General features: G+C 37.0%; 4 protein-coding genes across 6 annotated transcripts; 2 read left to right on the plus strand and 2 right to left on the minus strand.

Annotated features, from left to right (window-relative positions):
- The first annotated feature begins 2,748 nt into the window (after nt 1-2,748).
- LOC130731630 (uncharacterized) lies at nt 2,749-9,320 on the plus strand. Its single transcript, XM_057583908.1, has 4 exons — nt 2,749-3,729; nt 6,287-6,374; nt 6,455-7,724; nt 8,949-9,320. The coding sequence occupies exons 1-3, from the start codon at nt 2,834-2,836 to the stop codon at nt 7,619-7,621; spliced, it is 2,151 nt and encodes a 716-aa protein (XP_057439891.1). The 5' UTR covers nt 2,749-2,833; the 3' UTR covers nt 7,622-7,724; nt 8,949-9,320.
- Nucleotides 9,321-12,712: 3,392 nt separating this feature from the next.
- LOC130731641 (5'-adenylylsulfate reductase-like 4) lies at nt 12,713-15,975 on the plus strand. Its single transcript, XM_057583914.1, has 4 exons — nt 12,713-13,569; nt 14,154-14,341; nt 14,418-14,542; nt 15,060-15,975. The coding sequence occupies exons 1-4, from the start codon at nt 13,357-13,359 to the stop codon at nt 15,500-15,502; spliced, it is 969 nt and encodes a 322-aa protein (XP_057439897.1). The 5' UTR covers nt 12,713-13,356; the 3' UTR covers nt 15,503-15,975.
- A 1,108-nt stretch (nt 15,976-17,083) lies between these two features.
- Nucleotides 17,084-17,548, minus strand: LOC130739716 (F-box/kelch-repeat protein At3g06240-like). The gene has a single exon (XM_057592101.1). The coding sequence runs from the start codon at nt 17,546-17,548 to the stop codon at nt 17,084-17,086; it is 465 nt and encodes a 154-aa protein (XP_057448084.1).
- A 3,338-nt stretch (nt 17,549-20,886) lies between these two features.
- Nucleotides 20,887-24,511, minus strand: LOC130731931 (uncharacterized). 3 transcript variants are annotated; one of them, XM_057584092.1, is made up of 6 exons: nt 24,465-24,511; nt 23,709-23,814; nt 23,407-23,590; nt 22,462-22,668; nt 21,339-21,530; nt 20,887-21,249 (listed from the first exon to the last, which is right to left on the minus strand). In XM_057584092.1, exons 2-6 carry the CDS (start codon nt 23,789-23,791, stop codon nt 21,100-21,102), a joined length of 816 nt encoding a protein of 271 aa, XP_057440075.1. In that variant the 5' UTR covers nt 23,792-23,814; nt 24,465-24,511; the 3' UTR covers nt 20,887-21,099. The 3 variants fall into 3 exon arrangements, with proteins under 3 accessions (XP_057440075.1, XP_057440076.1, XP_057440074.1); XM_057584093.1 differs by lacking the exon at nt 24,465-24,511 and adding an exon at nt 23,917-24,274; XM_057584091.1 differs by lacking the exon at nt 24,465-24,511 and having other exon boundaries at nt 23,709-23,887.
- Nucleotides 24,512-25,265: the final 754 nt, after the last annotated feature.

Here is a 25,265-nt window from a genome sequence, read left to right on the forward strand (position 1 = left end):
TTTAATTGTTATGTGCCTTGTTCTGCTGTGATGCACTATATTATTTTCCATTACAATTGCATATTTGTTATCTTAGTGGATTGTGATACGCCCATTTTTTCTGTTCCATTTCTTCGAGCATTATTCATAGACATATAGCTCGATTTGTTACTTCAACAGCTGCAACATACTCTGCTCTTACAATTGATTGTGAAACCATTGCTTGCTTCTTTAAGGCTGGTTTCAAAGCTTAAGTATGGTCGTCCTGCAAATTTTGTATGTATCCACTAGTGATCTTACCCATCTTGAAGTATTTTTCGGTGTAGTAACTTATTTTTGTTGTTGTTGTTGTGGAGGTGAACGAGGCTCACCTAGGTCTTTTGCTACTACTTCAACTGCTTCTTGAGATTATTACGCGTGTCTAAAATGCATGTTTTACACCTTGTTTTTCATATGAGTTTTACCTTATTATTGCATTATGTCTATAAAACTCATGTATTTTATGATTTATTTGCAATAACTGGTCAAAATAGGGAGGTGAAGTATGCAAGAAAAAAAGGTTGAAAAAAGGGTGAAAATGGCAAATTGGATCATGTGGCTTTGTTCACTATTGGATCGAGCTCAAATTTGGATATTTTTTTTACACTTCTGGATATGAAATTTTATTGGTCGGATCAACAAAATAATGTTTGTGCTGAGAAAACAAGTCAAGGCATGGAGCCAGGACCGTGTTGAATGTGCCAAGGTCGTGGATGTTGAACATTAATTTAAGCATAGTCGTGGCACTTAGGGCCACAACCATGGTGGCGAAAAGAGTCATGAAAGAGCGTCTAGAACATCTCCTAGACGTGTTTTAGATGTCTATATAAGGTTTCTATACCATAGAAGACTATATCATGCAAGACACCTTCATTCTAGAGTGTCGTGGAGGTAGAGGAATAGAACAAAGCATTTCAAAGGCAAATTGAATGCGGAGAGATCTTGTATGGTTCTTCTCTTTGTCTTTTATCCAGGATGTTAGCTATAATTAGGATTTATATGATTTCCATGTTTATAATGATTGGTTAAACATCATTCTCAAGGATGCAATTTACTTGATGATGTGAACCCCTTTTATATATTATATTGTTTAGTTTTATATTATTGATTGTTATTTTCTTTTGTACTTTAATTATATTGCAATCTGATCAACCATGGTATACATCCTAGTGGTTAATTTGATCTTGACAGGAGGGATTAATTTAACTGAATTGAGAAGGAATCGAGTGTATGCAATTAATAAAGAATCGCTCATAACAAGAAGTTTTAGGATTTGTTTCGTATGCTTCCAACTTCATACGTTAGATAGTGAAATATGTCGAGGACACTGTTATGCGATCAAGCCTAGTTTTACTTATCACCTTACAATGACGGTTTGCTTGTAAGTTAGTGCAGTATGGTAGGAAAAATAACAATAGCTTAATCGGTGAGTTAACATTTTAGGAGGGTATGGTTGGCTTTCATAGGAATCATATATAAATATAAAAAAATTTGGGGGATCTAATTCAATTGCTTTCGTAACATTGAGGCTTCCTTACCTCTGAACTCTCTTCCTTATCTCAATTGCTTTCTTTACATTCTTGCATGGTAAAAAACACATCCAAATCTTGATTTCCTAGACACTGAGTCTATCCTTTGAAACCATGTATTTACTTAGTCCTTTGGGTACGATAACCGATACTTACCATCCTATATTACTTGAGCGATAAAGTGCACTTGCCCTTTGCGTGTGTACTTTTAGAGCAACAGATTGCTGCATTGGGAGAGAGAAAGTTTTCTCAAAATTTTCTTCATCCCAATTACAATAAGCATTGTCATCAACTTTGTCATATCGGCTAATGTGAATTTCTTAGTTTGCAAGTTGTAGACTCAGTTTCTTTTTTATTGTGTGTTATACCCTAAGAAGATACATTGTGCAGTCTTATTTTCTAACATGAATGTAGCTTATAGATCCAAAGACTCGTAGGTGTTTTCCTTTTGGCCTCTTCCCGCTCCAAGCTTCAATTCGAGTCTTATCCTTTACTACCTGGGTTGGAGATCCGTCAAGTATGTAAACATCAATGTGAACTCCTTCAGCCCAAAAGGTGTTACGTAGATCCTTCTCCTTGGGTATCGACTCCTTGAGTATCATCTGACCATTTCAATAACAATGTGATTCTGTCTCTTAGATACTCCATTTTGTTGTGTAGAATATTCAATTGTAACTTGTCTCTCTGTGCCTTTATCCTCGCATAATTTGTCAAACCTGTGGGAAATGTGCTCCTTACCACGACCACTCGTGTATTTCTCACTTTACTTCTCGACAAAGGCGTTGAACTTTTTCTGTGTAAATGATGAAAACATTGATTTATATTAGTTTATAAAAGTACATAATATTTTAAAAAATACATTTTAAAAAATATTATGCACTTTATATTGGGGTGAAGATTTCATTAATTTCTCATTATTTATATGACATCATATCCTATCATTATCTTATCCACATCAACAAAAGATAAGATAGGATAAAAACAAATCCTACTACTATCCAACTCTCATACACATCATTGATCTTATCCTAACACCAAATAAGGTGTCTCTTCAATCTCTACAAATATCTTTTTATTTAATATTGAATTATTGTCATTAATGTAAATAACTTTTTTATTATTTTTATTTAAAAAAAAAAACACAAAAAACGTATATGGAAGTTTAGGGGTAGAGAGATGCCTACAATATTTAAAGCCATTTCTGAGAATTCAGATTTCAGATTCTGCCTCTCTTTCTCACTCAAACAACAACAACAACACAGTGCGCAGCCTCCTCAACACCGACCATGGAAACGGCGGAATCCTCTGTCAATCATCCCATCTTGTCTCTTCCGCTTATCGACCTCCGCCTGTTATCCCAACCAGAATTGCACTCCCTCTCCTTCTCCTCCGCCACCAACGGCGGCACCAACCACCACTTCGACATCCCCAAAATTCAAATTGACCGTTCAATTTTCAATGAGTCCGCCGGCAGCCGCAAGCAGACCTACTCCCGTCTCCGCCTTCTTCCGCGGAACAAATCCAATTCCCGTCGTTCCCCCTCCTCCTCCTCCTCCTCCTCCTTCCGCATTCCGCCGGAGCCAGAAAACTCCGACGTAGTTTCCTTCCTCAAAGGGCTTTTCGGCGTCGTACCACTCCGCGGTGCCAACAACGTCAACCCCCATGATCCTCTTCGGGTATTGGCCCTGCCGCCACCACCCGTGGCGGGCACCTTGCATAACGTTCCGATCGACGTCGTTGGTGGTAGCGGCCTGAACGTTCCGGTCGCCGTCGTTGATGGTAGTAGCAGCCAGACGAAGTCGAGGAAGCGCGGGCGGCCGCGCAAGAATCAAGAAGCTGTTGTTTCGGTTCCGGTGGGAAATGGGGTTGCGCAGGAGGAGGCGAAGGCGATGGCGATGGTGGTGGCTGTGGTTGAGGATGAGCAGAAGAATGGTTTGGTGGTGGGGGATGTTGGTGATCCGTTTGTTGAGCAGCTGATTGAGAGGACGCAAGGGTTGGTGACCGAGTCGCAGATGAGAGAGTTTATGGAGAGTTTGGAGGGAGTGTGGGCGAGTGATAGGAAGAAGAGGAGGATTGTGGATGCTAGGATTCTCTGTGATTTGTTGCCTCCTGGGTGGAAGCTCGTGCTTATTCTTCAGAGGAGAGCGGGTCGTTTTTCAGTGCTTTGTCGCTTCTACAAAAGGTATTTCTCTTTGCTCCTTGTGATGTATAATGTCTCACTGCCTTGAATTGGTCCTTTGAAATCCATGAGTAATTGCTTTGAACAATGCATTTGCCTTTTTCTGTGTGTTTTCTTTGTTTTGCTGTGTTTGAGAACTGGGAAGAGTTGTGCCATGCCATGCTAATATGTTGTGAATAATTGTTGTTAGTTTACTTTACTGTTGAGGTGATATGCATTCAGGCAGTCATGCATTAGTTCTATTAAGAATTGAATTGGAAAATGCATGCTTGTTGTTCTTGAGAGTTGTTCTTGCTTGTTGAGTTGTTTGAAGAGATGGGATGATGTATCTTGAATTTGTGCTAAGTCTAACTTTAGATGAAAAGCTAGCCCATGAGATCAGGTTTGCCTAAGTCTTGATATTTTCTCTACATTGGCCATATCTCTAGTCAATGTGAGATTTTAGCACATTCCCTCATGTCTCGGATTGAACATCTGGTGTGAGAAGGTTGTATGATTATTATTTTTATTTGGGAAAGTTGTGGGGGGTAGGTTGGTTACATTGGGAAAGTTGTGAGGACTTACTTGGTAATTGCACTTGGAAAGTTGTGGGGCTAGGTTGATTACATTGGAAATCCATGGGGTCAGGTTGGTTGCTGTGGGTGGCCCAATATTGGATGTAGGGTAGGCTCTGATACCACTGTTGGGTTGTAGGAGAAGCCTAAAATACTAGGGAGATCTCCACAGTGAGCTAAGAACAAATGACATGACTGAATTGGGTATCACAACTCAACCCATAATCGTAAGGTATTAGGTGTATGATTCCCCTTACTTATATGTTGCTCAACATATCTATTTCCATCCAATGTGCTTGTTACTCCAACAATCCCCCCCCCCCCCCCCAAAGTGTGTGCCCATTCCTTGGTCTCATAACTCACAACATTGCCCTAATAATCATGCCCTAATTTCTGAATTGGGTTGCACCAACTCCTTCTGTAATTCCCATAAAATGATGAACAAGAACCTAAGACAGAAGGAGACACAGACATAAACACAGCTAGAACAAGAACTTCATAGAAAGAGATAGAGGGTGAGAGGCTCTTCTTATGATAGAAATGAAATGGGAAAGGTTTCACCAAGGTCCGTGGGAGGGGATGAGGGAAAGAGTAAATACAACAATAGCTAAGTGATGACAAAAGGTTTTATCATGGAAGAGAGTAAGAGGAAATTTGTTATAGAAGTGGGGAAGTGGAAAAGATAAGTTCTGCTACAAATATCGGAAGGGCATATCAAAAGGGGAGTGTGTTACAGAGTGGGTGAGTTGGTTACGGAATGATGGAAAGTATAAAAATAAAATATAAGTTTAATTAATGAAGTTAGTATTGGAAAGAGATATAATAAATGTGAGCATGTAAAAAATAAATAATAGAGATAAATGATGCTTATTATAAATATTGACATGTGGAGATGTAATTAATATTAAAATTATATGTTTGTCATTTTTCATTTTTTTAACTAGTTTTAATTTTTTTTATTAGCTTATCAATTAATATCTTAAAATGTACTATGAAGTATGAACCCAAACTGTGTTTGCCATCTTTTTTTGGTGGAGGGGGGCGTGAGGGGAGATAAGTGGGCTGAAGTATTTGAAAAAAATGAAGAGTTAGGGGTGGCATCTCTAATCTTGGATTCTCGGATCTAGTCCTGGCTCCTTGCTGGGGACAGTTTTCTGCAGCTTCTGTGCCTGTTTGGATACCAAAGAGCACTTATGGAGCTTCTCTACTAAAAAATGCACTAGATAAGCTCTAATAAGTGCTATTTGGTCCAAATCCAAATGGGTTAATGGTTCAACTTCAATTAAATTGCTTGATTAGCTAATTTAGAATCCATGATTCCCTTTTGGAATGCCATCATTAATCATCTATGATTCTCTTTATGTAAAGTTTGTATCTTCCTATCTAGTATTCATACTCCTTATCTAATGATCATATATTTCTTTTCTGCTATATCTAAGTTAGGATGTGGCATATTTGTTTTCCTTTCCAGCCATGTTGTAATTTCTCTTAAATTGCTTTACATAATTCCTGCATTTTCTGCTAAAATTCATTCCTTTAACAACTCCTCCTGTTGGGAGTGATTTTTATTTATTTATTCAGTCAAACACTAAACCCACAACAATCCTATACTTCTATTCTATCCATTTCACCGTAACTTTGTTAACAGACCGTTTCACCTCAAAATACACCAATTTCTGTTGATGCAGTTATATGAAATGGAAGTTTTTTTTTCTTTTTGAAAAGAATACATGAAATTGAAGTTATTGGGGATTTGAAGTTTAAAATAAAATTGATTAGATTAATTCTGCAGGCTCAAAATTGCGAACCTACATTGATAAAAGTAGAGTTACATGTGACCTTTTAGGGATACACATCATGGGTTTAACTGTAACTTTGCTTTGTAGCTGCTTTAACCTAAATTCTATTGATATAGTTTATGCATAAAGTGACTATTTCTTTCTTGTGGCTATAATAGTTATTTATATTGGATTCTTATGCAATTTCCCTAATTTGATTCCATCCAGCCCTGATGGACACCAATTTGAGTCGTACAAGGAAGTGTGTACACACCTTTCTTCCAACAATGGCAATTTCGCCATGGCATCTGAAAATGTAAGTTAGTATTTTTTAATGCTGTATTTTTTCTTCTACTCCAATAACAAGGGGATAATGTTTTTTTTTTTTAACTCCAGCATCAGCATGTTGGTCATGTCCCTACATCCATGGAGACTGATGCCAATGCAATTTCTGCTTATCATGAAAAGCAGACCAGCATAGCATCATCGATTGGAACTGAGAAGCAGGCAAGCATAGCATCATCTATTGGAACTGAGAAGCTAAACATTTATGATGGGAATTCCAATAGTCATCTGGCTTTGGGTCATAAATTAGGAGATGCTGGTAGAGACTCTGACCAAACTGAAGATAAGCAACCATTGAAGGCTGATAAAAATGATGCAAATTCAGTTCAGGGATGTTCTCTTAAGCAGGATAATGAACCCCATGAGAATTCGGTTGGTGCTATTCAGGCTAGTGATGCTGCAGTTAATTTATATATTCCTCTGGTTTTCACATCTCCTTTATCTAATAATGATATTGGTATTGACCAACTTTCTGATGAAAGAAATGCTGTAACACGCACAAATAGTGGCATTTATAATTTTGATGGTCAGGATAGAAATACAGTATCCTATGAAACTGTTCCATGTGGAAAGGATCAAGCACATTTTGACAACTGTTCCACAGTCATGACACAGACGTCCATGCTGAAGGACTCTGCTGTGGGAAGTTTGTTTGATAATTATTTTCCTAGTGGTGGTGTCCCAGATGCATCCGGGTCTGGTGGAGTTGATTTTATTCCTGGCCTTAAAGTAGGTAAGGATGTTAATGATAATCATGTTTATCCAAATGAGGAAGTTGTGACAAGCTATTTACAGAAAAGGAGTTCCTCAGATGATCAAATGTTCACAATGGACAATTTGTTGGGTGGAAGTTTTGAAGGTAACTTATTTCCTCTGGCCAATAATCATCACCCTTCTGCTTTTCAAGATAATATGAATATCACTGCTGGAACTTTTGACGTGCTCAAATCTGTGGATGCTGGTTGTGTGGAGCCTCAGTTAGGCATTATTTCTTCTAGCAATGTTGTTGCAGCAGACGCATGTACATCTGCAAGAGTTATGCAGGGAACTTCTGAAGGACGTGTATCTGTTCCTCTTGGTGGAAGTATGTCAAACTGTTTTGACAAGCAATGCGATGATGATGTTAATAAAGAAAAGAAATCTTGCTTATCTGAGAAGGCTAAGAGTGAAGTTGAAATGTTCCAAAACGACTCTATGGGTATGTCCAAATTCCAGTAGCAGGCAGATAGATTCAGATGCAGAAGTGGTGACAGAGCAGTGCATGAAACAGTTTCTGAATAAAACATTTCCTATCGAGGATGGTATTGATAGCTTAGAAAAGGTAATATGATTTTATTTGCAGTATGTTAAAAGAAATATTTTCTGCAGAAAGACTGATTTGTTATCAAGGATCCATTTAAGCTTCGGATCAAAGTTATTGAAATTCATAATGAAATGAAAGTTAGTTTTGTTTAATGAAAAATTATTCTTAAAGGAACTTATGCCATCATATCACATATTACTGCTTTTCTATGACTAGTTTTATAAAGTTCCCATGTAATATTAGGGAAAAGATATGTTTGAAATGGGTGGATTTTGTATATTTAGTTAGAAACTATTGATTAAGGCTGTTTTAAGTGATAATGTGCTCATTGCTCACGTGCTTGAGTTATTGGTTTTGCTTGTTCAACCTTGTTAATAATTTTGGCTTAAATACTTTCTGAACTGGATATAATTCAAATCAATAATGATGTCATGTGGTGTAGAGAACCTGAAGTTTGTAATGATCGAGCAGATATTGAAACTTGCCGTAGGATCCCTGTATCAAGAATAGGCTTTAATCCAAAATACTTGAGGTTGAATGAATGGTGTTCACACGCAATATTATTTTGAATAAAGTCAACTTATGGTTAAACAAGTAACATGAACTTCTTTATGGTAGTTTAAGGTATGTTAGAATGGCATTTCTTTGTAGAAATATTTGTAGAATTTGATGCAAAAATTAACATGGTAAATTAATGGCTTCAAGCCTCTGCATTGAGATCATTGAAATGCCATGTTCTATCCAATAGCAAGATTTAGTATCAATAATAGATAACTATACTCATTGATTTTGGGTGTTGGTGCAGTCACTTAGCTTATATTAGGGTCTTGTTTCCACACACACACACAGGGAGAGGGAGAGGAGAGAGAGACAGTTTTGGGGATTCTACTACCAGCTGATTTCTTTGTGAGTGGGAGTAACATGTTTTAAGATCTTGTGTTGAATAGTCATTATAGTTTTTGTATATCAATCCAATTAAAAGACAATTGTGCTTATGAACCTGAACTTCAGTTGTGTCTTGTTCTTCTGATAAATACTATGCCAGGAAATGTACTGTAGAATTCTTCTTCTTCTTATGAACCTTAACCTTAACTTGAATTGTGTCTCGTTCTTCTGTTACATACTATGCTGGTAAATGTACTGTAGAATTGTTGTTTCGAGTTCCATCCTATATCATTGCAGCTTATGATTTCCCCGAGTTTCTGCTTATACTTATATTTCTTTTATTTTGGGACAAAACAGACAATAACTTGAAGGAAGCATTCTTTTGTGGGTAGATTCATTCCGCTGGTCGTGCACTGCTGTGACGCTTCTTTTGCTTCTTGCTAGAGCTCAGATCAGATACATTATTTATTTTGCAAGGGAAGTTCTTGTTTTAAGTCCATTCAATTCAAAACATTCTTTTCTCATCTGGGTAGACTGGTATACTGATATCAAATTTTTGGTAGATCCTTCAAATTCAGAAGGAACTAGTTTTTCCCTTAATTTTATAGGAGAAAAGTCAAATGACATTTTCATTTTCGTCTTTGACATGGATATTAATTATTCGCACAATCGCGCAATTAATTGTTTGGGGACCATCTCTAGCTAATGCTTGGGTGGCCGGTTTATTTATTCATTTTTTCATAAGTATTTGCACGGCCACAACGATTGTTTTGGGGCTATGTAATGCCTGAATGGCCGGTCTATTTATTTATTTATTTCATACTGTTATCTCTTGTGTGTTCGTCGGAGTTTTCATGCTATGGTGGAGGCATAAATAGCAGGGAAACCCTATCCCTATTCTGTCTCTCCTCTCTTTTTCTTTCTTTCCCCTTCTCCCTGCTAATCTATGGTGGAAGATGGTGCAGCATGGTGGAGTTTCCAATGGGCTAGCGACTGAGCAAGGAAGGTGATTGGTAACACATGTTTTTATGGTATGCACATTTATGGCGGTGCCAAGATGACATACACAAGCTGGCAGTGGCATGGAGTTTGTTTTTTTAATCTTAGTGTTGGGCCGCGGTGACAAAATCAATCTATTTGTCTATCTTCTATCATGTCTATCCAAAAAGAAAGTTTTAGATCATGAGCCTGTTTGTTGCAGTTTTTTCCAGAAAAGAAGTTTCTTGACAAAAAAAGCAGTTTTTTTTTTTAAATTCTTGTTTTTTAAAGGTATTTGTTTCACTTTTTGAAAAAATTATTAGTATCTAAAGGCAATTAGAATTGTAATTATTAAAACCAAAAACAATTTGTAATTATTATTTAGTGTAGTTACTTTGAGTAGCTTTTGAAAAATAAATTAGTTACTTTTAAAATAGAAGTGGTTGTTTATAATTCTAAGTTCCAACCAAATGGGAAAAAAAAAGCTTTCACGTCACATATGTCTATCAATTTTTCAAAATTTCAAACAAATAGCTTCAATGTCCCAATCCTCTTGCTACACCACAATGGAATGGTGTTTTTGGGAGGAGCAATTAGACTTTGTTGGATATGGTTTCAAGATTCATCCATGATGGCCAACCATGTTTTTCTAAGCACTTTCTAACAAAGTCTTGGATTGTATACAGCATTATGACCCACCCAGGAACTCAGAGGAAGATTTCAGCAATACTAAAGATGAGGAGTTGGGAGAATCAGGGGGGAAGGAACAAAGCTGGCATTGAGTTGGATCAAGACCGGGTGCTGGGAAAGATGGAAGGCTGGAAGGAGGTGCTTCTGAACCAGGCGGGGAAAGAGGTGTTAATTAAATTTGTCATTCAGGCAATCCCTACATATGCTATGGCGATAGTTAAATTCCCCAAATCTTTCTGCAGAAATATGAATGCTAATGTGGCTAGGTTTTGGTGGCGAGGCAGTAAGAAAGATAAAGGAGTCCATTGGAGAAAGTGGAGCATCCTAACCCAGCAGAAGAAAGTGGAGGTATGGGGTTTAAGGATTTTCCGCACCATAACATGGCTAATTTTGCCAAGCAAGCTTGGAGACTTTTAACGGAACCTAACACTCTATGGGAAAAGGTGCTAAAGGCCATCTATTTTCCTAATTTGAGCTTCCTAGAGATAACATTTATGCCTAACTCATCCTGGATGTGGAGAAGTCTATTGGAGGGCAAGGAATTCCTCAAACGGAACTATAGATGGGGCATCGGAACTGGGGACAACATTCGAGTATGGGAAGACTCTTGGGTATGGACAGGGGAAATTCTCCAAAAGTGATGCAGGGCCCCCCATGAAAGTGAAAGATCTACTGGAAGACCAACCTAAAGGGTGGAGCTATAGGAGAATCCGGGAACTGTTTGACTTACCTACTACTTCATGAATCCTACAAACTCCGGTAAGACTCACAGGGGGGGGAGATATTCTCTTTTGGCCACACTCTAATGATGGACTCTACAATGTCAAGACAGGGTATCAGAGAGAGAAAGTTGAGGAAAACTCAGTTGGGATGCCTGCTAACTCCTCTCACCATGTCCTAGAGGAGATTTGGGGTGGTATATAGGGTAGTAGGGTACCACAGAAAATTAAACTGTTTCTCCGGAAGGCTTGTAACAATGCCTTGGCAGTGAAAGCAAACATACATCGTCGAGGTATCCTAAGAGATGATAGATGCCCCTTATGTGACACTGGACCTGAAACTATAGAGCATGCCCTGCTCCTATGCTCGTGGACTAGAGCCGTGTGGTTTGGACCTCTTATCCAATGGAGAGCTTCCCCCATTGGACTGAGTTCTTTTGGCAGGTTGTTCCTAGCCAAGATGTTGATTATCAAGAGCCAGCCTACAGATCAAGAACTAGATCTAGCAGCTCTTACATGCACTATCTGGTCGATTTGGAAAGAAAGATGCAGACCTGTATATGGAGCAAGAAACCAAGTCCGGAGAATGCCCCGAGACAGATTCAAGCTGCCCAACTTAAGCAACAGGAAGCATACAAGAGACAAAACAAGGCAGGAAATAGAACAACCAGAGGTGATAGGAACACACATGAGATTAGATACTGGCATCCCCCACCTACTGAAGCCCTGAAGCTAAACGTGGATGCAAGTTGGGTAAAAGGGCAACCAACCTGCACTGTTGGTTGCGTTTCAAGGGATTCTCAAGCCAGGATGGTGTTTGGTACATATAGAAGAATCCATGCATCATCCCATTGAAGCTTGCAAAACCTAGAAACAAGTGGGAGAAATTAGGACCATAATTGAAGACATCCTCTTCTTCTTCTTCTTCAATGCCTCGCTCTAGGTGCGATGTTGACGGTCAGGAGCTGGGTGCTGAGGAGGACGACAGTGGGGATCTAGAGGCTGATGGAATTAGGGATGGTCATGGAAAGGGAGGCGCGTCTCGGAGTTTCATGACTCTCTTTATTGATGGAATCAGGAGCTGGGTACTGAGGAGGACGAAAGTGGGGATCTAGAGGCTGACGGAAATATGGATGGTCATGGAGAGGGAGGCGCGTCTCGGAGTTTCATGACTCTCTTTATTGATGGAATCTTAGAATCATTGGGGTATTTTCAAGTTAAAGATCTATTTTGTAAAGTACATAAAGATGTCGAAATTTTTCGTTCCAAGATTGAAGAAACATGGGAGGAATTTTTTATTTGTATTTGTTCGTTTTGTGGCTCAGGACCATGCTCTTTTGGCGTTTAAGTATCTATATGGGGGAAGGTGGGAGAATAACAACCGTTTGTGGCTCTAGCTAAGTTTCCTAAGACTGATTCAAAATCAAATTCTCTTAGTAACCTTGCAAGGAAGGATGAGGAAGGAGTTGGATCAAGCTCTCGTTCTAAGTCGTGGCATGATGCTTTCACGAGGAAGTTAAACGGTTGTCAGGAGACAGTTTGCTCTGTTGTTAGAAATAAGATTTCCTATTTGCAGGAACGCTGTCAAAGAGTTTCGTAGGCAGGCGAAGAGTTTTTTTGTATTCATAAATTGAGAATCAAATCCTCAATCACTTATTTAAGAGACAAAATGCTAAATCACTAAGTGAAACCCACTTCATTAGGGATAATTTTTTTCCCATTCACATCTAATGAAAGTAAATTTTAAATTTAAACAAAATAATAAATCTAGCAATTTCAGAGCGAATGATGTCACATAAAATAATTGAATGTTATAATGTAAGAAAGTTTAGGTTGTTGTCCCTCATCATATTGCATTACATTTATTAATGAAAATTTAGTTGGAGATGATCAAATAGAATAGAATCAAAAGAATAAAGAGAAGTCAAAGGCTAAAAACCATCCATCCATTCATTCATAGGTAGTGCTTGAAACACAAAGGCCATGAAGCATCCATCATCCAACAACAACAACAAGGTCTCTCTCTCTCTCTCTGAGAAAAGCTAAATGGTGATTCCTCCTCCACCGATCACACTCACACCCACTAACCGATACCTGTAACCTCATCACCACCTTCCTCTTCCCAATTCCCAAACCAACCCAACCCTCTCCTTCATTTTTATTTTTCAAAAAATAAATAAAAAAATAAAATAAAACCTTCCACTGAGGTTCAAGCACGTCACATCCTGTTATATCTCTCTCTCTCTCTCTCTCTCTCTCTCTCTCTCTATCACCCTTCATCTCGCTCGTTTTCTCAATCTCGCTTCTTCAAACCCATGCTCGCCAATTAGGGTTTCCCGATTTCGTGAAAGGGAAAAGGGAAATTGAAGAACAAGAAGATGATGATGATGAAGATTTGGGGATTGAAGATTGTGTTGGCCATGTTCCTCTGTTGTGGGACCCTCTCCTGCACCGCTCATCCGCGTAGGGTTTCTCTCTCCTCCACCGTTTGTCCTGCGGAGACCATTTTCGATTTCATCTTAGGGTTTCCCGACAAGACCTGTTCCGTGCCCGATTCTCTTCGATCCATTCGTTATGTTGGTGTCACCGAGGTAATTCTTTCTCTTTTTTGAAGAATTTGATTTGTAAAATATTGTAATTTCTTGATTTGAATAATTTTCATGTGATGAATATGATAAGAGAAAGAGATCGATGGAGTTCTGAAAATTTTGGAATTTTGTTCTATTCAGCTCGTGTTTTTGATACTCTGTTTTTGTCTAACATAGATTGGGTGGTATGAGAACTTTTGAATCCAAAGTATGTTTTTGTGTGAGTGTGTTTGGAAACTTGAGAAGTTTATACTTTTGGAGGGGGTGTGATTATATGAGAAGCTATTAGGAGTAGCTTTGTTGATGGGAGATGTGATTTTGAAACAATTGAAAGTGAATTCGAACATGCTGAGATTAAAGTCTTGTTGAAATAAGCTTAACATGCTGAGAAGCTTACTGAGATAAGGTTAGAAGAGTTTATGGATAAATTGGAAGCTGCTAGAACATTTGCGTAGCTTGTAGGATAAGCTCAAATAAGATATATGGAGGGTCTTTCAAATGCAGTGGAGAGTGCGTAGCTGGTGATAGAAGATAGTAATAACTTGTAAAATTGTTTTTTCACTGAATTGTGCGTTTGTATTATGTAGGGAGATGAGGTTACTTTGCAGAAAGCGCTGAATATGGTTCACAAAAATAATCAGGAGTATGTAGCTATACTGTTCTATGCATCGTGGTGTCCTTTCTCTCGGATATTTAGACCAGTTTTCTCCGTCCTCTCTCTACTATATCCTTCAATTCCTCATTTTGCTATTGAAGAATCATCCGTGAGGCCAAGGTTTGTGTTTTCAAGTTTACATATTTTGTTTTCATTTAAGGGTTCTTTTCATTGAGTTCCAATTCAATTCTTGCAGCACGCTGTCTAAATATGGTGTCCATGGTTTTCCTACGCTGTTCATTTTAAATTCTACCATGCGAGTTCGTTATCAGGGATCTCGAACCCTTGGTTCTCTCGTTGGTTTCTACAGTGATGTCACTGGTAAGTTCCATTTTTTATTGCTTATCCTTACTTTGAGGTTTATGTTTTATTATCTTTTCTTTCCTATCATGGTATGAATCAAATTTAACTCTAACTTTTACTTTAGATTCTCATTAGAAACATTCAGTTCATGATGGAATTTAAATTTTATCACTGCATTTAACCCATTTATAAAGCTTTGTAAAAACGTAAACACAAATACGATTTGTCTCTTTCCATAGTATTCATTTTCTTCTCAATAGCTTGGTGATTAATTAAGGTTATATTTTACGACTTGATCATTGTTATGCTTTGGATGTGCCTAATTTGTCCTGTATCACAATCAAATGATTAGTGTGTCCTTTACACGACAAAGGGGAAACAGTTTGGGCTTGGGAAGGTGCGGTGTTATAAAGGTCATGCACTGTTTGTTGGACAATCTGTTAAAAAAAAATTGAAATCCTCCTCGTGTTATGCAGGAGCACATTTTGCACAATTTTGTTGTTGTATGTATTTCATTATTTTGTTGTCTTTGTAGGGATTAGGATTGATTCACTTGATCAAGTGTCCCTTGACAATGTTGGGCGTCCATCAGCTAATGAGATTAATGGTAACACTGAGCCAGAAAGCTGTCCATTTTCATGGGCTAGGTCCCCTGAAAATTTACTGCGCCAGGAAACTTATTTGGCTCTGGCCACTGCTTTTGTGGTTTTGAGATTACTCTACTTATTTTTTCCTACACTACTTATATGTTTTCAATATGCTTGGAGACGGGTCATTCGAAATGTAAGATTAGGGAGCTTGCCAGATCATGCGTTGGTTTATTTGAAGCGAATAATACAGTCATTTAAGTCACTGAAAGAGCCATGCAAGAGAAGTAATCTGCAAGAAGGAGCATTCAATGCTAAAGCATGGGCTTCCAAGTCCCTTGCCACAGTTTCAATTGGAGAGGAAAGTAGCAGCCGTGGGATTCACCAGTAAGTTGACTGTACCGAGCAGTTTTCCCTTGTGAAGTTGGAGATTTGAATATCCCCTATGAAAGGCTTGGCTGCAAGTTATGCCATGTGTTTTTGTATCAAGCATCATCTTCACACCTTTGAACCTCATGCTTATGAGGTCAATTATGTTACTGAATGATGTAATCGACCTTGATTTGTCGATATGATCACGAAATACTTCATTTAGCTTTCTAGAAAATTGAGACTTCAATGTGTATAGTTTAAATTTAGCAAACTTGAGGTGCAATCTGTAATTCTTTGACTTGTAGGTTTTCTTTGAAGGTCAAATCTTTTGATCATCATAAATTTATTTTTGTTGGGAATGAAATCGTTGTAATTCTTGCCTCGTACTGATTGGATACCATGTTCATGTGTGGTTATTTGTAAAATTTCCAAAGCAATAAGTATGACTAAAATATAGGAGTATTTATATAAAAACTAGAGTATTTGTTTGAACCCTTTCCTCAGGAGTGATTATCGATTTTGCTTTATTAGTAACTACTCCCCTCTTTCTTGTGCAAGTTTTGCATTTTTGGTGTAGGATTTTTTTTATCTTTTTTCTTCATCCTTGGTACTACTTCTTGATGGTGGTTGATTAGGGATGGCAGAGAAGCCCGAACCCATGGGCACCCGACCCGACCCGACCCGATTTCTTGGATGAAAACCCGAGTTAAATGGGTTCGGGTTCGGGTTCGGGTTTTACCCGATCACTTTCGGGTTCGGGTTTGGGTTTGGCCAAACCCGCACCCGAACCCTACCCGAACCCGGATCTGTATAAGTGAAACCTAAGTATTCTGCTTATGCAGTACAATATATGCAGCATCTTGCATATTAATTTAACAGTAACATGGCAATTACAATGTTACATTACATAATATAGCTCTCTTCACAGTCTTTTTCAGGTCGGGTTTCCGAGTTCAACTGTTTGTTTGAGGTTGTGTGCGGGTGTGGGTACGGGTCGGGTGAACCCGAAACCCAATGGGTTCGGGTGTGGGTTTAAGTTCACCACCCATTTCGGGTTCGGGTGCGGGTGCGGGTGTGGGTTTTTGATTTCGGGTTTGGGTTTGGGTTTGGCAAAACCCGCACCCTACCCGACCCATTGCCATCCCTATGGTTGATTAAATTGTGATAATTGAATTGGTAGTCTTGGTTGAGGATATGAATTGGGTTATGGTTTCTTTAAGTGTATCACTGTGGTTGCAACTCAGTGGTACGGTGGCGGATTTGAATTGTTTTTGTGAATGGTTGGCTTTGCTGGTGAGGGTTATACTGTAAATTATAGTGGTACTGCAAAACGTGTACAACTGATATAAACGGACAAAGGCATTGGACCCAACGGGCTAGCGACTGAGCACTCTGCACAAATGTTTTTATGGTGTGGACAGTGGTTTTGATTATGGCGGTGCAAAGATGACATACCCAAGGTTACATGGAGGTTGCTTTTGGATGGAGAGTTTTTTATTTTTTTTGTTGCTTAGGGTTGGATAGGTTGATGTTGGTTAATGGGACTGTAATAGTTAGGTGGAGGTGGTCTTAGTTCCTGCAGAGGAGGGTAATCTTCGGGTTATGGCAAGTCGAGCACTTGTCCATTCTCATTCAATTTCAATATTGTTCCAAGACGACTTGAGTTTTGAACACTTGATGCAAGAAGTGCACCACCTTTAGTATAGCATAGAGGCCAAAAGCGCTTCTTGTTCGTGTTGTAACTAGTGTTAGGAGGCAGAACAAAAGATCTAGTCCAAGAAGACGGCACTTTATATTTTTCCATGACCCATATCTCATCAGCAGCATGGTCTCCACCCCTGTAATACATACTAAGACATCCTCCTAGTACCCTGAGATAACGTCCTATACATCCTAAACCAATTCGAGACTCATACAATTCCACACAAACAGGTGATAGAGGAATCTCGGATAAACTTCTATCTATCAAATTAAAAGCAAGAACTACTGGAATCCCTGTGGCCTTAGGTTTAGCCATCCAATGAAGAGACTGATTCAAAAACAGCCCGGCTGTAAACTCAGCCATATATTCAAAATCAACATCATAAATAAAAAAGACGATGCATTGGTTTTCAATGAGAAAATCTGAATTCGAGGATGTGAATGTGGCACCTCGTCAATAACATATGCAATGTACCGAATCAGGACCAGGAAGTAGTCATCAGTTGCTTCGTGATACCCAAAACCATATAAAATAGTATATCTTGCATTTGGTAGATTCATTGGGCCGAGCTTATGATAGGAAATTGGTATTTGCATGTAAGCACCAGTTGTTGGATTCCAGACCATGACATCATCATTGGAGGTGGCTAAAAGCACGATTCCTCTGCAATTACCCACAATCTGAATACCATGGTCACAGAATCGACGAAGTGGGTGAGGAATGTTAAATATGTGGATAGTTGTGGAGAAATAAAAAATTGGCTACTACTAGGAACTAGAAAAGGAGTAATGCTCAACAGACATGTTTCTGACAACATCACGTGAATCTTCTATTCTACTTCTATTCTATGTTTTGGAACATGATTTATAAATCTTATTTTACATTTTTACTCAATCTTTGAAATTAGTTGAGGTCAGTATTTTACTTTTAGCCAAGGTTCACATTAAAATATCATAAAATATTGTATTTTTCTTTCATTAATGAAAAAAAGTTCATACCCGCAGTGAGTCCTATTCTATGTTTTCAGTAATGAAAGAAAAATCTATTTAACAAAGAGTACATGAGTCCTATTCTATGTTTTATTTACATTCTTCAAACTTGAACTTCAATTTCTTTAGTGTAAGTTCTTTAAACTTGACCTTGTGTAACATTTCCACCAATTTATAAGACATGCACTTATTCTAAAGTTCACTATTATAGATTCATTCCACCTTAGAACTTAGTGGAAAGTATAACTAGCCAAAAGTTTTACTACTTTGGTGATAACCAGTGACGGATCCAGAAACTTTTTATTGTGGGGTAAAAGACGCATATAAATTTAGAATGTTAAAAATATAATAATAATACTATTAAAAATCATTTGAAGAAAATACATCTGATTAGTATAAAAAAATACATATAGGCAGGTGTTTGATTAATTAATTTTTCATTTTCCTAATGGACGGAATTCAATTAATTTTTCTATCAAGATAGATTCTAGAGCTTTTGGTGGCGGGGAGCTGAAGCTGTTTCTATCAATGATTTTATCTTCTAGCGATCTTTTCTTTTTTCTTCTCAAGCTAATGGGCCATTAAACATTAATGTTATTAGTTTCTTTATAATCTCAAATAGCATCTTTTGGGCCTGTATGCAAACTACAATCTCATTTCTGCAAAGAGAATTAGTGAAGCATAATATATTTTACTCTTTTTCTTGACAATAACCAGATGTGAAAGTCAAAAACTATAATCACATTGGAACAAATCGCCAAAATGCCTATATAGTTCCTATATGTATATGGATGTGGGGTACGTGGGGGCAAGGGGCAACTTAATACATTACTCCCTCCGTTCCTAAATAACTGATACTAATTTGGTTCTTTTTTTTGTTCCTATTTAACTGATACTTTTACAATTTCAAGAGAACATTAATGCTACTTTATCAATTGTGCCCTTCATTTATTGTTGGTAGGAAAATTGAAAAGTTAGAATTGATAAGAGAGATAGAGGATATAATAGGAAGTTAAATAGTAATTTTAGTAAAACAAGAATATTAATTGCTACTTCTTAATATTTGTGCCACAACCTTAAAGTATCAGTTATATAGGAACGGAGGGAGTAACATACTCTCATATCAGTGGTATATTAACAAAGAGAAGTGCAGTGGCGGATCCAGGACCCGGGGTCAGGGGTTCAAATTTTTCAAATGAGTAAATCGATAAAAATGTAATTAAATGAAGACTACAAGCACACTTTTTTTTTTGTCATCAAAAGTGAAATTAAATTAATCAATCCCACTACAATAGACTAGAATAGAAGGACTGATTTATTATACACCACTAAAAAGAGTACTAAATTACTTAAGCCATAGAGATACCTCCAAGGAGTACTATAGTCTAGACTATCTTCAAATGCCAAAGCTGATTCCTAACACCAGCAATTTCAGCCATGGAAATTCATCAACCAATTAAGCTGACGCAACTCTGCCAAATGCCCAAGAATGAACCCTGCAAAACTATCAACCTTCTTCTCACATAGATCCTCACAATTAAAAGCCACATATCATATTGTTGTCAAGACCATGCCCCCAATATCGCTAATGAATCCCAACAATATATAACAAAGCTTCATGAATTCCAAGATGCACTTCTAGTCCGCACCATGCCAATTGAAATTCAGATGCCAGAGTCTCCCAGCATTTAAACACGCTGCATCTATTCATACCTTACCTTACTACTCCTTTGACCTTTCCAATAACATCAAAACCATATCACTCATTAATCAGATTAAAAATTTCCTTCCTGCTGCAGCAATATCATCCTCAACTCATCAGCAATACACGCAATACCATTCTCCAAAAGCATGTAGGAAATCCTTATCCCTGGCCCGCAACCTTAATTTTTGTAGCCTATTCCTACTGCTGTTGTGATTGAGCATCTCCAACACCGACCTAATTCACTAAATATGATATTGCCTAATGAGACTATAGAGGAATGGACACTGAAATGGGCTAAGGGTAGGGCTCGGTAGTGCGTGTTTGGGACAGGCTGGTATCAGTTATGCAGGGCTCAAAGTGTCTGATTTAGGGATCAAATGCTCTTCTTTAAGATGCAACAGGAATATACTTACAAAGTTGAAGTCCATTGGAACTAAAGCGTGATTTGCTGAAGTGTTTGTTTGATGATTTCGTGTTGTTTATTTCCAAGCAGTGTCGATGATCTAATGTTCTTCAGACGACGTAGTCGAATATTTTGTTTAGTACATGTCCTTTTTTGTGTGTTGTCAAGTGTTATCAAGTTGTGCCAAAAAATCTGTTATTGTGTCCTTTAAATTAATGTTGTTGCTTTTGTTTTTGACTTTATAGCTTAAATCCTTTAATATATTCCCCTTTTTTATACAACGAAGGGGTGTGAAACTTTTTTACATTTGATTTGTTTTTAATTTTAATTAACAAACTAAATTTTTATTTTGGCATAAATCCGGTAGTTTTACAAGTAATGGAAACAAGTAATGGAAATTCACACTACCTGTTTAGCCTCTATTTTTATTTTTAGATTTTTAAATTATATGTATAAAATATAATGCTGTATCTAAAATATAATGGTGTATCTACATTTGAATAATAAACACTTATAAATTACATTATTTTTGGGCTATAACTTATTACGTATAATCTACTAATAACAAAATATCATCATACGTCCCGATACTGCAATTAACTTTTCATAATATAATTGTGATATTACCCCTATTTATAAACGTACGCACAGTTAGTTTCTATAAAATTCTATTAATCATAAACCTCAAAAAATTACATATGAAGACCCCGTGCATAGCACGGGTTTATATCCTAGTGGAATACATTATAGAAAGCTAGCAAGCTATTATTTCTTTTTCTTTTATTGCTCTTGCGTAGGTTACTTCATCCATGAATCTCTATATAGCCTCTATCCACTTCAACTTTCGGATATGGAAATCAATAACATGCTCCTTCCACATGTGGCCATCGAGATAAAGTTCATAAAAGCTTACATGTCCACTTGATTTCACGGTTAAGGCAGCACTACTCCTAGTACCATATAGACCCTGCACATAATATAATAGGATTTCTGTTATCATATATAGGTTCCAATCTTCCATGATTTTGATCACTTTGTTTGAAATTTTTAAGTTACCATTGGTGTTTGTACTTCAACAAAAATGGAGCTAAGATTGAATTCCCAATCAAGTGAGCATATACGAGGTAGTAAATTTTTGTCAGCTTTAACTGTGTCCTTCATTAGCTTCTGAATTACCTCCTGCACAGGTATCTCACCTTCCCCATATTTGGCAACATGTTGTCTAAAACTGAATTCAAGGCGCAGAGCCTACAAGAGGTAACTCACACATTCCTTATTATGTACAAGATACTCAATCGCCTATAATGAACTTCAGGATTTGGAAGGAATAATTTATATTTTTCTAATAGCTTGCATAGAACGTAAATAACTGATATATAATGATATTTTATCGTAAAATGGAGAACTGTTAGTGTATTCTTCAACTTTTTCAACATAAATAATTTGTGGACCATGCATTTAGCTTATAAAAACTCTACAGTTTCTTCCACAAACTGCATGTGTCTTGTTTGCTCGAAAAATGTGGTACACTAAAAAAGACTCATGTACCAAATGTACAAAGAAATTGTTTTTCTCATCCATCATCTATGGACCACAGATCCCTATAATTGGTAGGTATGTGAAGGGAGAATAAAAATAGAAAATGGATCTAAATTAGTTGCTAATTTAGATCATAAAAATTAAACACAGAATTTTGAGGGAAACCATGGAATACATTTTTATTATTTTGTGTTTGACCCAAAGTTTATTTTACTTTTTTTCCCATATGTCAAAATAAATATAAATATTACTTTTACTTTTATCATAAATAATTTTACGGTAAATTATGTCCAATTCTGATTTACTAATGAACCATGTATTTAGTAAATATTATTTACAATATAATTCTTAGAATGTGATAAAATTAATTTGTAGAAAATGTGTTTTACTTCATGAATCACATTTTTCTTAGTTCGTGATAGATAACGTTTATTGAAACAATTTTATAATAACCATGTTAAAAACTGATCCACCCACGAACTATATTTTTACAGCTTGCATTTAATAGATGTTATTTACAATATGTCTTTTATATGCTAAAATTTATCTACTCTTTTAACTTGTGAACCATATTTTTCGTGGTTCACGGTAGAAAAAACCTATTAAGTAATTTTTTTGGGGTCAATCTTTGTTAACCAACCTTATGCCATGGCGAATCTAACTTTGCATTTGTAAGAACATGCAGCCCTGGCGGAACCTCTTGAATGGTAATAGGTTGTCCCTTGGGCCTATTGGAGATGTAAACCATGGATTTTGATGTAACATCGGCCACGATTAAGTTGAAGCCATTGTAACATGGAGCCTCTGTTTTCAGGCTTTCTGCAAATTCTTTGGGATGCTTGTTGCTCTGAAAAACAGAAAAAAAAATGAAGAAATTAAAATGAACAGTAAATTTGGATGTTAATTTGTAATTGTAATACAAACATTTCCCACTAAAACATATGTGACACCAGTTTGTGACAGTTTGAAATTTACAGTTTGCCACAGTGTTTCTGCAGAGATAATTCTTTTTTATAAACACTGCAGATTGTAGTGATAAAATTGTCACCTACTGCAGGTGTGTCGCTAGAAATGTGTAGTTCAAAAATCTTTATCGTTTCTGATATACTCAATGGGTGTAGACATATCTGGAGTGTGGAAGTAAAAGAATAGAGAGATAAATAATGAATAGGATGTATGATGCAGTGATAAAAAAGTGAAGAGTAATGATACGTAGACCCTGCATTTCTAGAACTATTGTTTGGCGTACGCGTTTAGTGGGGTGTTTTCAACCTCCGCCAATAAACACATCAATATTGTAGCATCATTAAAATGTTCCCAAGCTGCTGGACTTTTTTTAAAGTACTCTGCATATTGTTACTTTTAAAAACCGATGTCGGATTGTGGTTAGAGGATTCATATGTATTAAAACAATAAAACATTAGAAAAAAGTTAAAGATAGAGAGAAAGTGGCATATTTAATTTGTGAGGTGTTATACTGTTTAATGTGTACCTATCATGGCCAAAAAATTTAACATGAAAATATCATCATATAAAATTCAGTTCAGGAAAGAAAATAACAGAGGACTAATGCCCATGCTTATACCTTGAGAAACAGAACGGGTAGGTCTCCTCGACTTTTGGCCACAGGGAGTGTATGAAGCTCCAAAACATTGGTCAGAAAAGCCACCCTTCCTTGTGTGGAACAAGCTAACCATGTACCCTTTGCTATTTCGTCCCTCCCTCCCACTATATCACAACCTTCCCACCATGACACTGGCTTCGTAGGCCTTCATCCAAATCAACATTTACATAAAATTGAAAGTTAATGACAAGCAAATGCATGCATATTTAACCAATCAAACAAGTACCAAACGCTTTTAAAGAAAAATAATAAAGAAAACTTGCCTATTGTGATATTCATCCCTGTTATTCAAAAGAAGGAACGGATAGAGTGGGTGGGATTGCCAAAGAAATAAAGCTACGCACATTGTTCACAAACTTCTTGAGTTGGCTGCAGTATCAACCAAAACAGAACAATGTATCTTATAACTCGCAAAATTGTTTTTCTTTTTTATTGACTGGAATAATGGAATGGCTTTAAATTAAAGGCTACCTAGCTATATAAGTTGGCAATTTTGATTGAATCATTTTTGTCATTAAAGCTAGCTAGTAGCTAATGAGCACAGCACCGATACACAAAAATGCCAGCATTAAAAGAACAATCCATTGCTAATAACCGATTATGTGGTTACATTTTTGCTATAGCTCCTTCATGTCCTAGGTCCTAGCTGTGAATTCTGGAAGTTGGAATATTTAAGAGAAAGTGTGGGGGCACAGAAGGAGATCATCAATATGATTAAGTGCACAAGAAAGTAAATCACAAAATTCATTCATGAAAACTTGCAAAGTTTTAACATTCCGATGTTTTTATTTTTAAACCAGGACCCAATTATTTGGAATCTGAACCCCTTCCCCACCTTAAACGATCATGTGATTGATAGCATGCTTAGATTAGCATACTTATTCAGAATCAATTCTAACATTCTTAAGTTACACTAATAATCTTTCTAAAACCGAATCAATAAAACACTAGAATTTTTTAGTGATTTTATCAGTTGATCAAACTTCAAAGTAACATGTATATGCTTCACAAGAACTTACAGTTTTTGAAGTACCAAAAGAAGAAAACATAACTGGACATGCTTCGTGTAACACCCCATTTTCTGTATTAGGTTATTTATTATTTTATTTTAATTAGTATTATGGTATATGGTAATTAAGTGATTTTGTTAGATAATTAAGTGATTATGTGATATAGATAAATAAGGTTTTAGGGTTTAGTGTGAGTAATTGAGAGTGGGGCCCATTGTATGGCTATTTAAGGGTTAGGAGTGAAATAGAAAGAAAAAAAAGAAAAAAAAATAAGGATTAGAAGAGAAGCAGAACAAGAAACACGTGAAAGCAGAGAAGGAGAGGAGAAAAGAGGAGAAAACTTAGAACTGATCTACAAGAGGTAAGGGTTTGAAATCATGTTTTATGGATTGGTATGATAGTGGATAATGATAGAAAGCATGATTTAGGAACCCTAGGTTGCAAAAATTCCCAAATTGAAATAGTTAGGGTTTGGTTTTTAGATGATTTTGGGGGTAGATGATAGGCTTGCATGATGCGCAGAAATTTACGTTCTCTTGTACCCTTTTTCGTGCTATGTTAATGGCCGAATTTGAAGAAGTAGTCTTCATAAAAGTTGTAGGTTTTTCTGTTACGAAACTTTTGCCCCTGGTTTCACGTCATTCCGACGTCTGTAGCTCGAGTTATGTGTTTTTTAGTGAGTATAGGTTAAGCTGTCCAGTTTCTTACGAACTGCGGTTAGTGTACGATTTTTCCTGATTTTTGTACTTTGAATTGTGACTTGAAAATATATAGAGGTTTACAAAACGTGTATACGGAACCATGATAAAA

This window comes from Lotus japonicus, chromosome 1 (assembly GCF_012489685.1).
Source record: "Lotus japonicus ecotype B-129 chromosome 1, LjGifu_v1.2".
In the NCBI taxonomy this organism is placed as follows: domain Eukaryota; kingdom Viridiplantae; phylum Streptophyta; class Magnoliopsida; order Fabales; family Fabaceae; genus Lotus; species Lotus japonicus.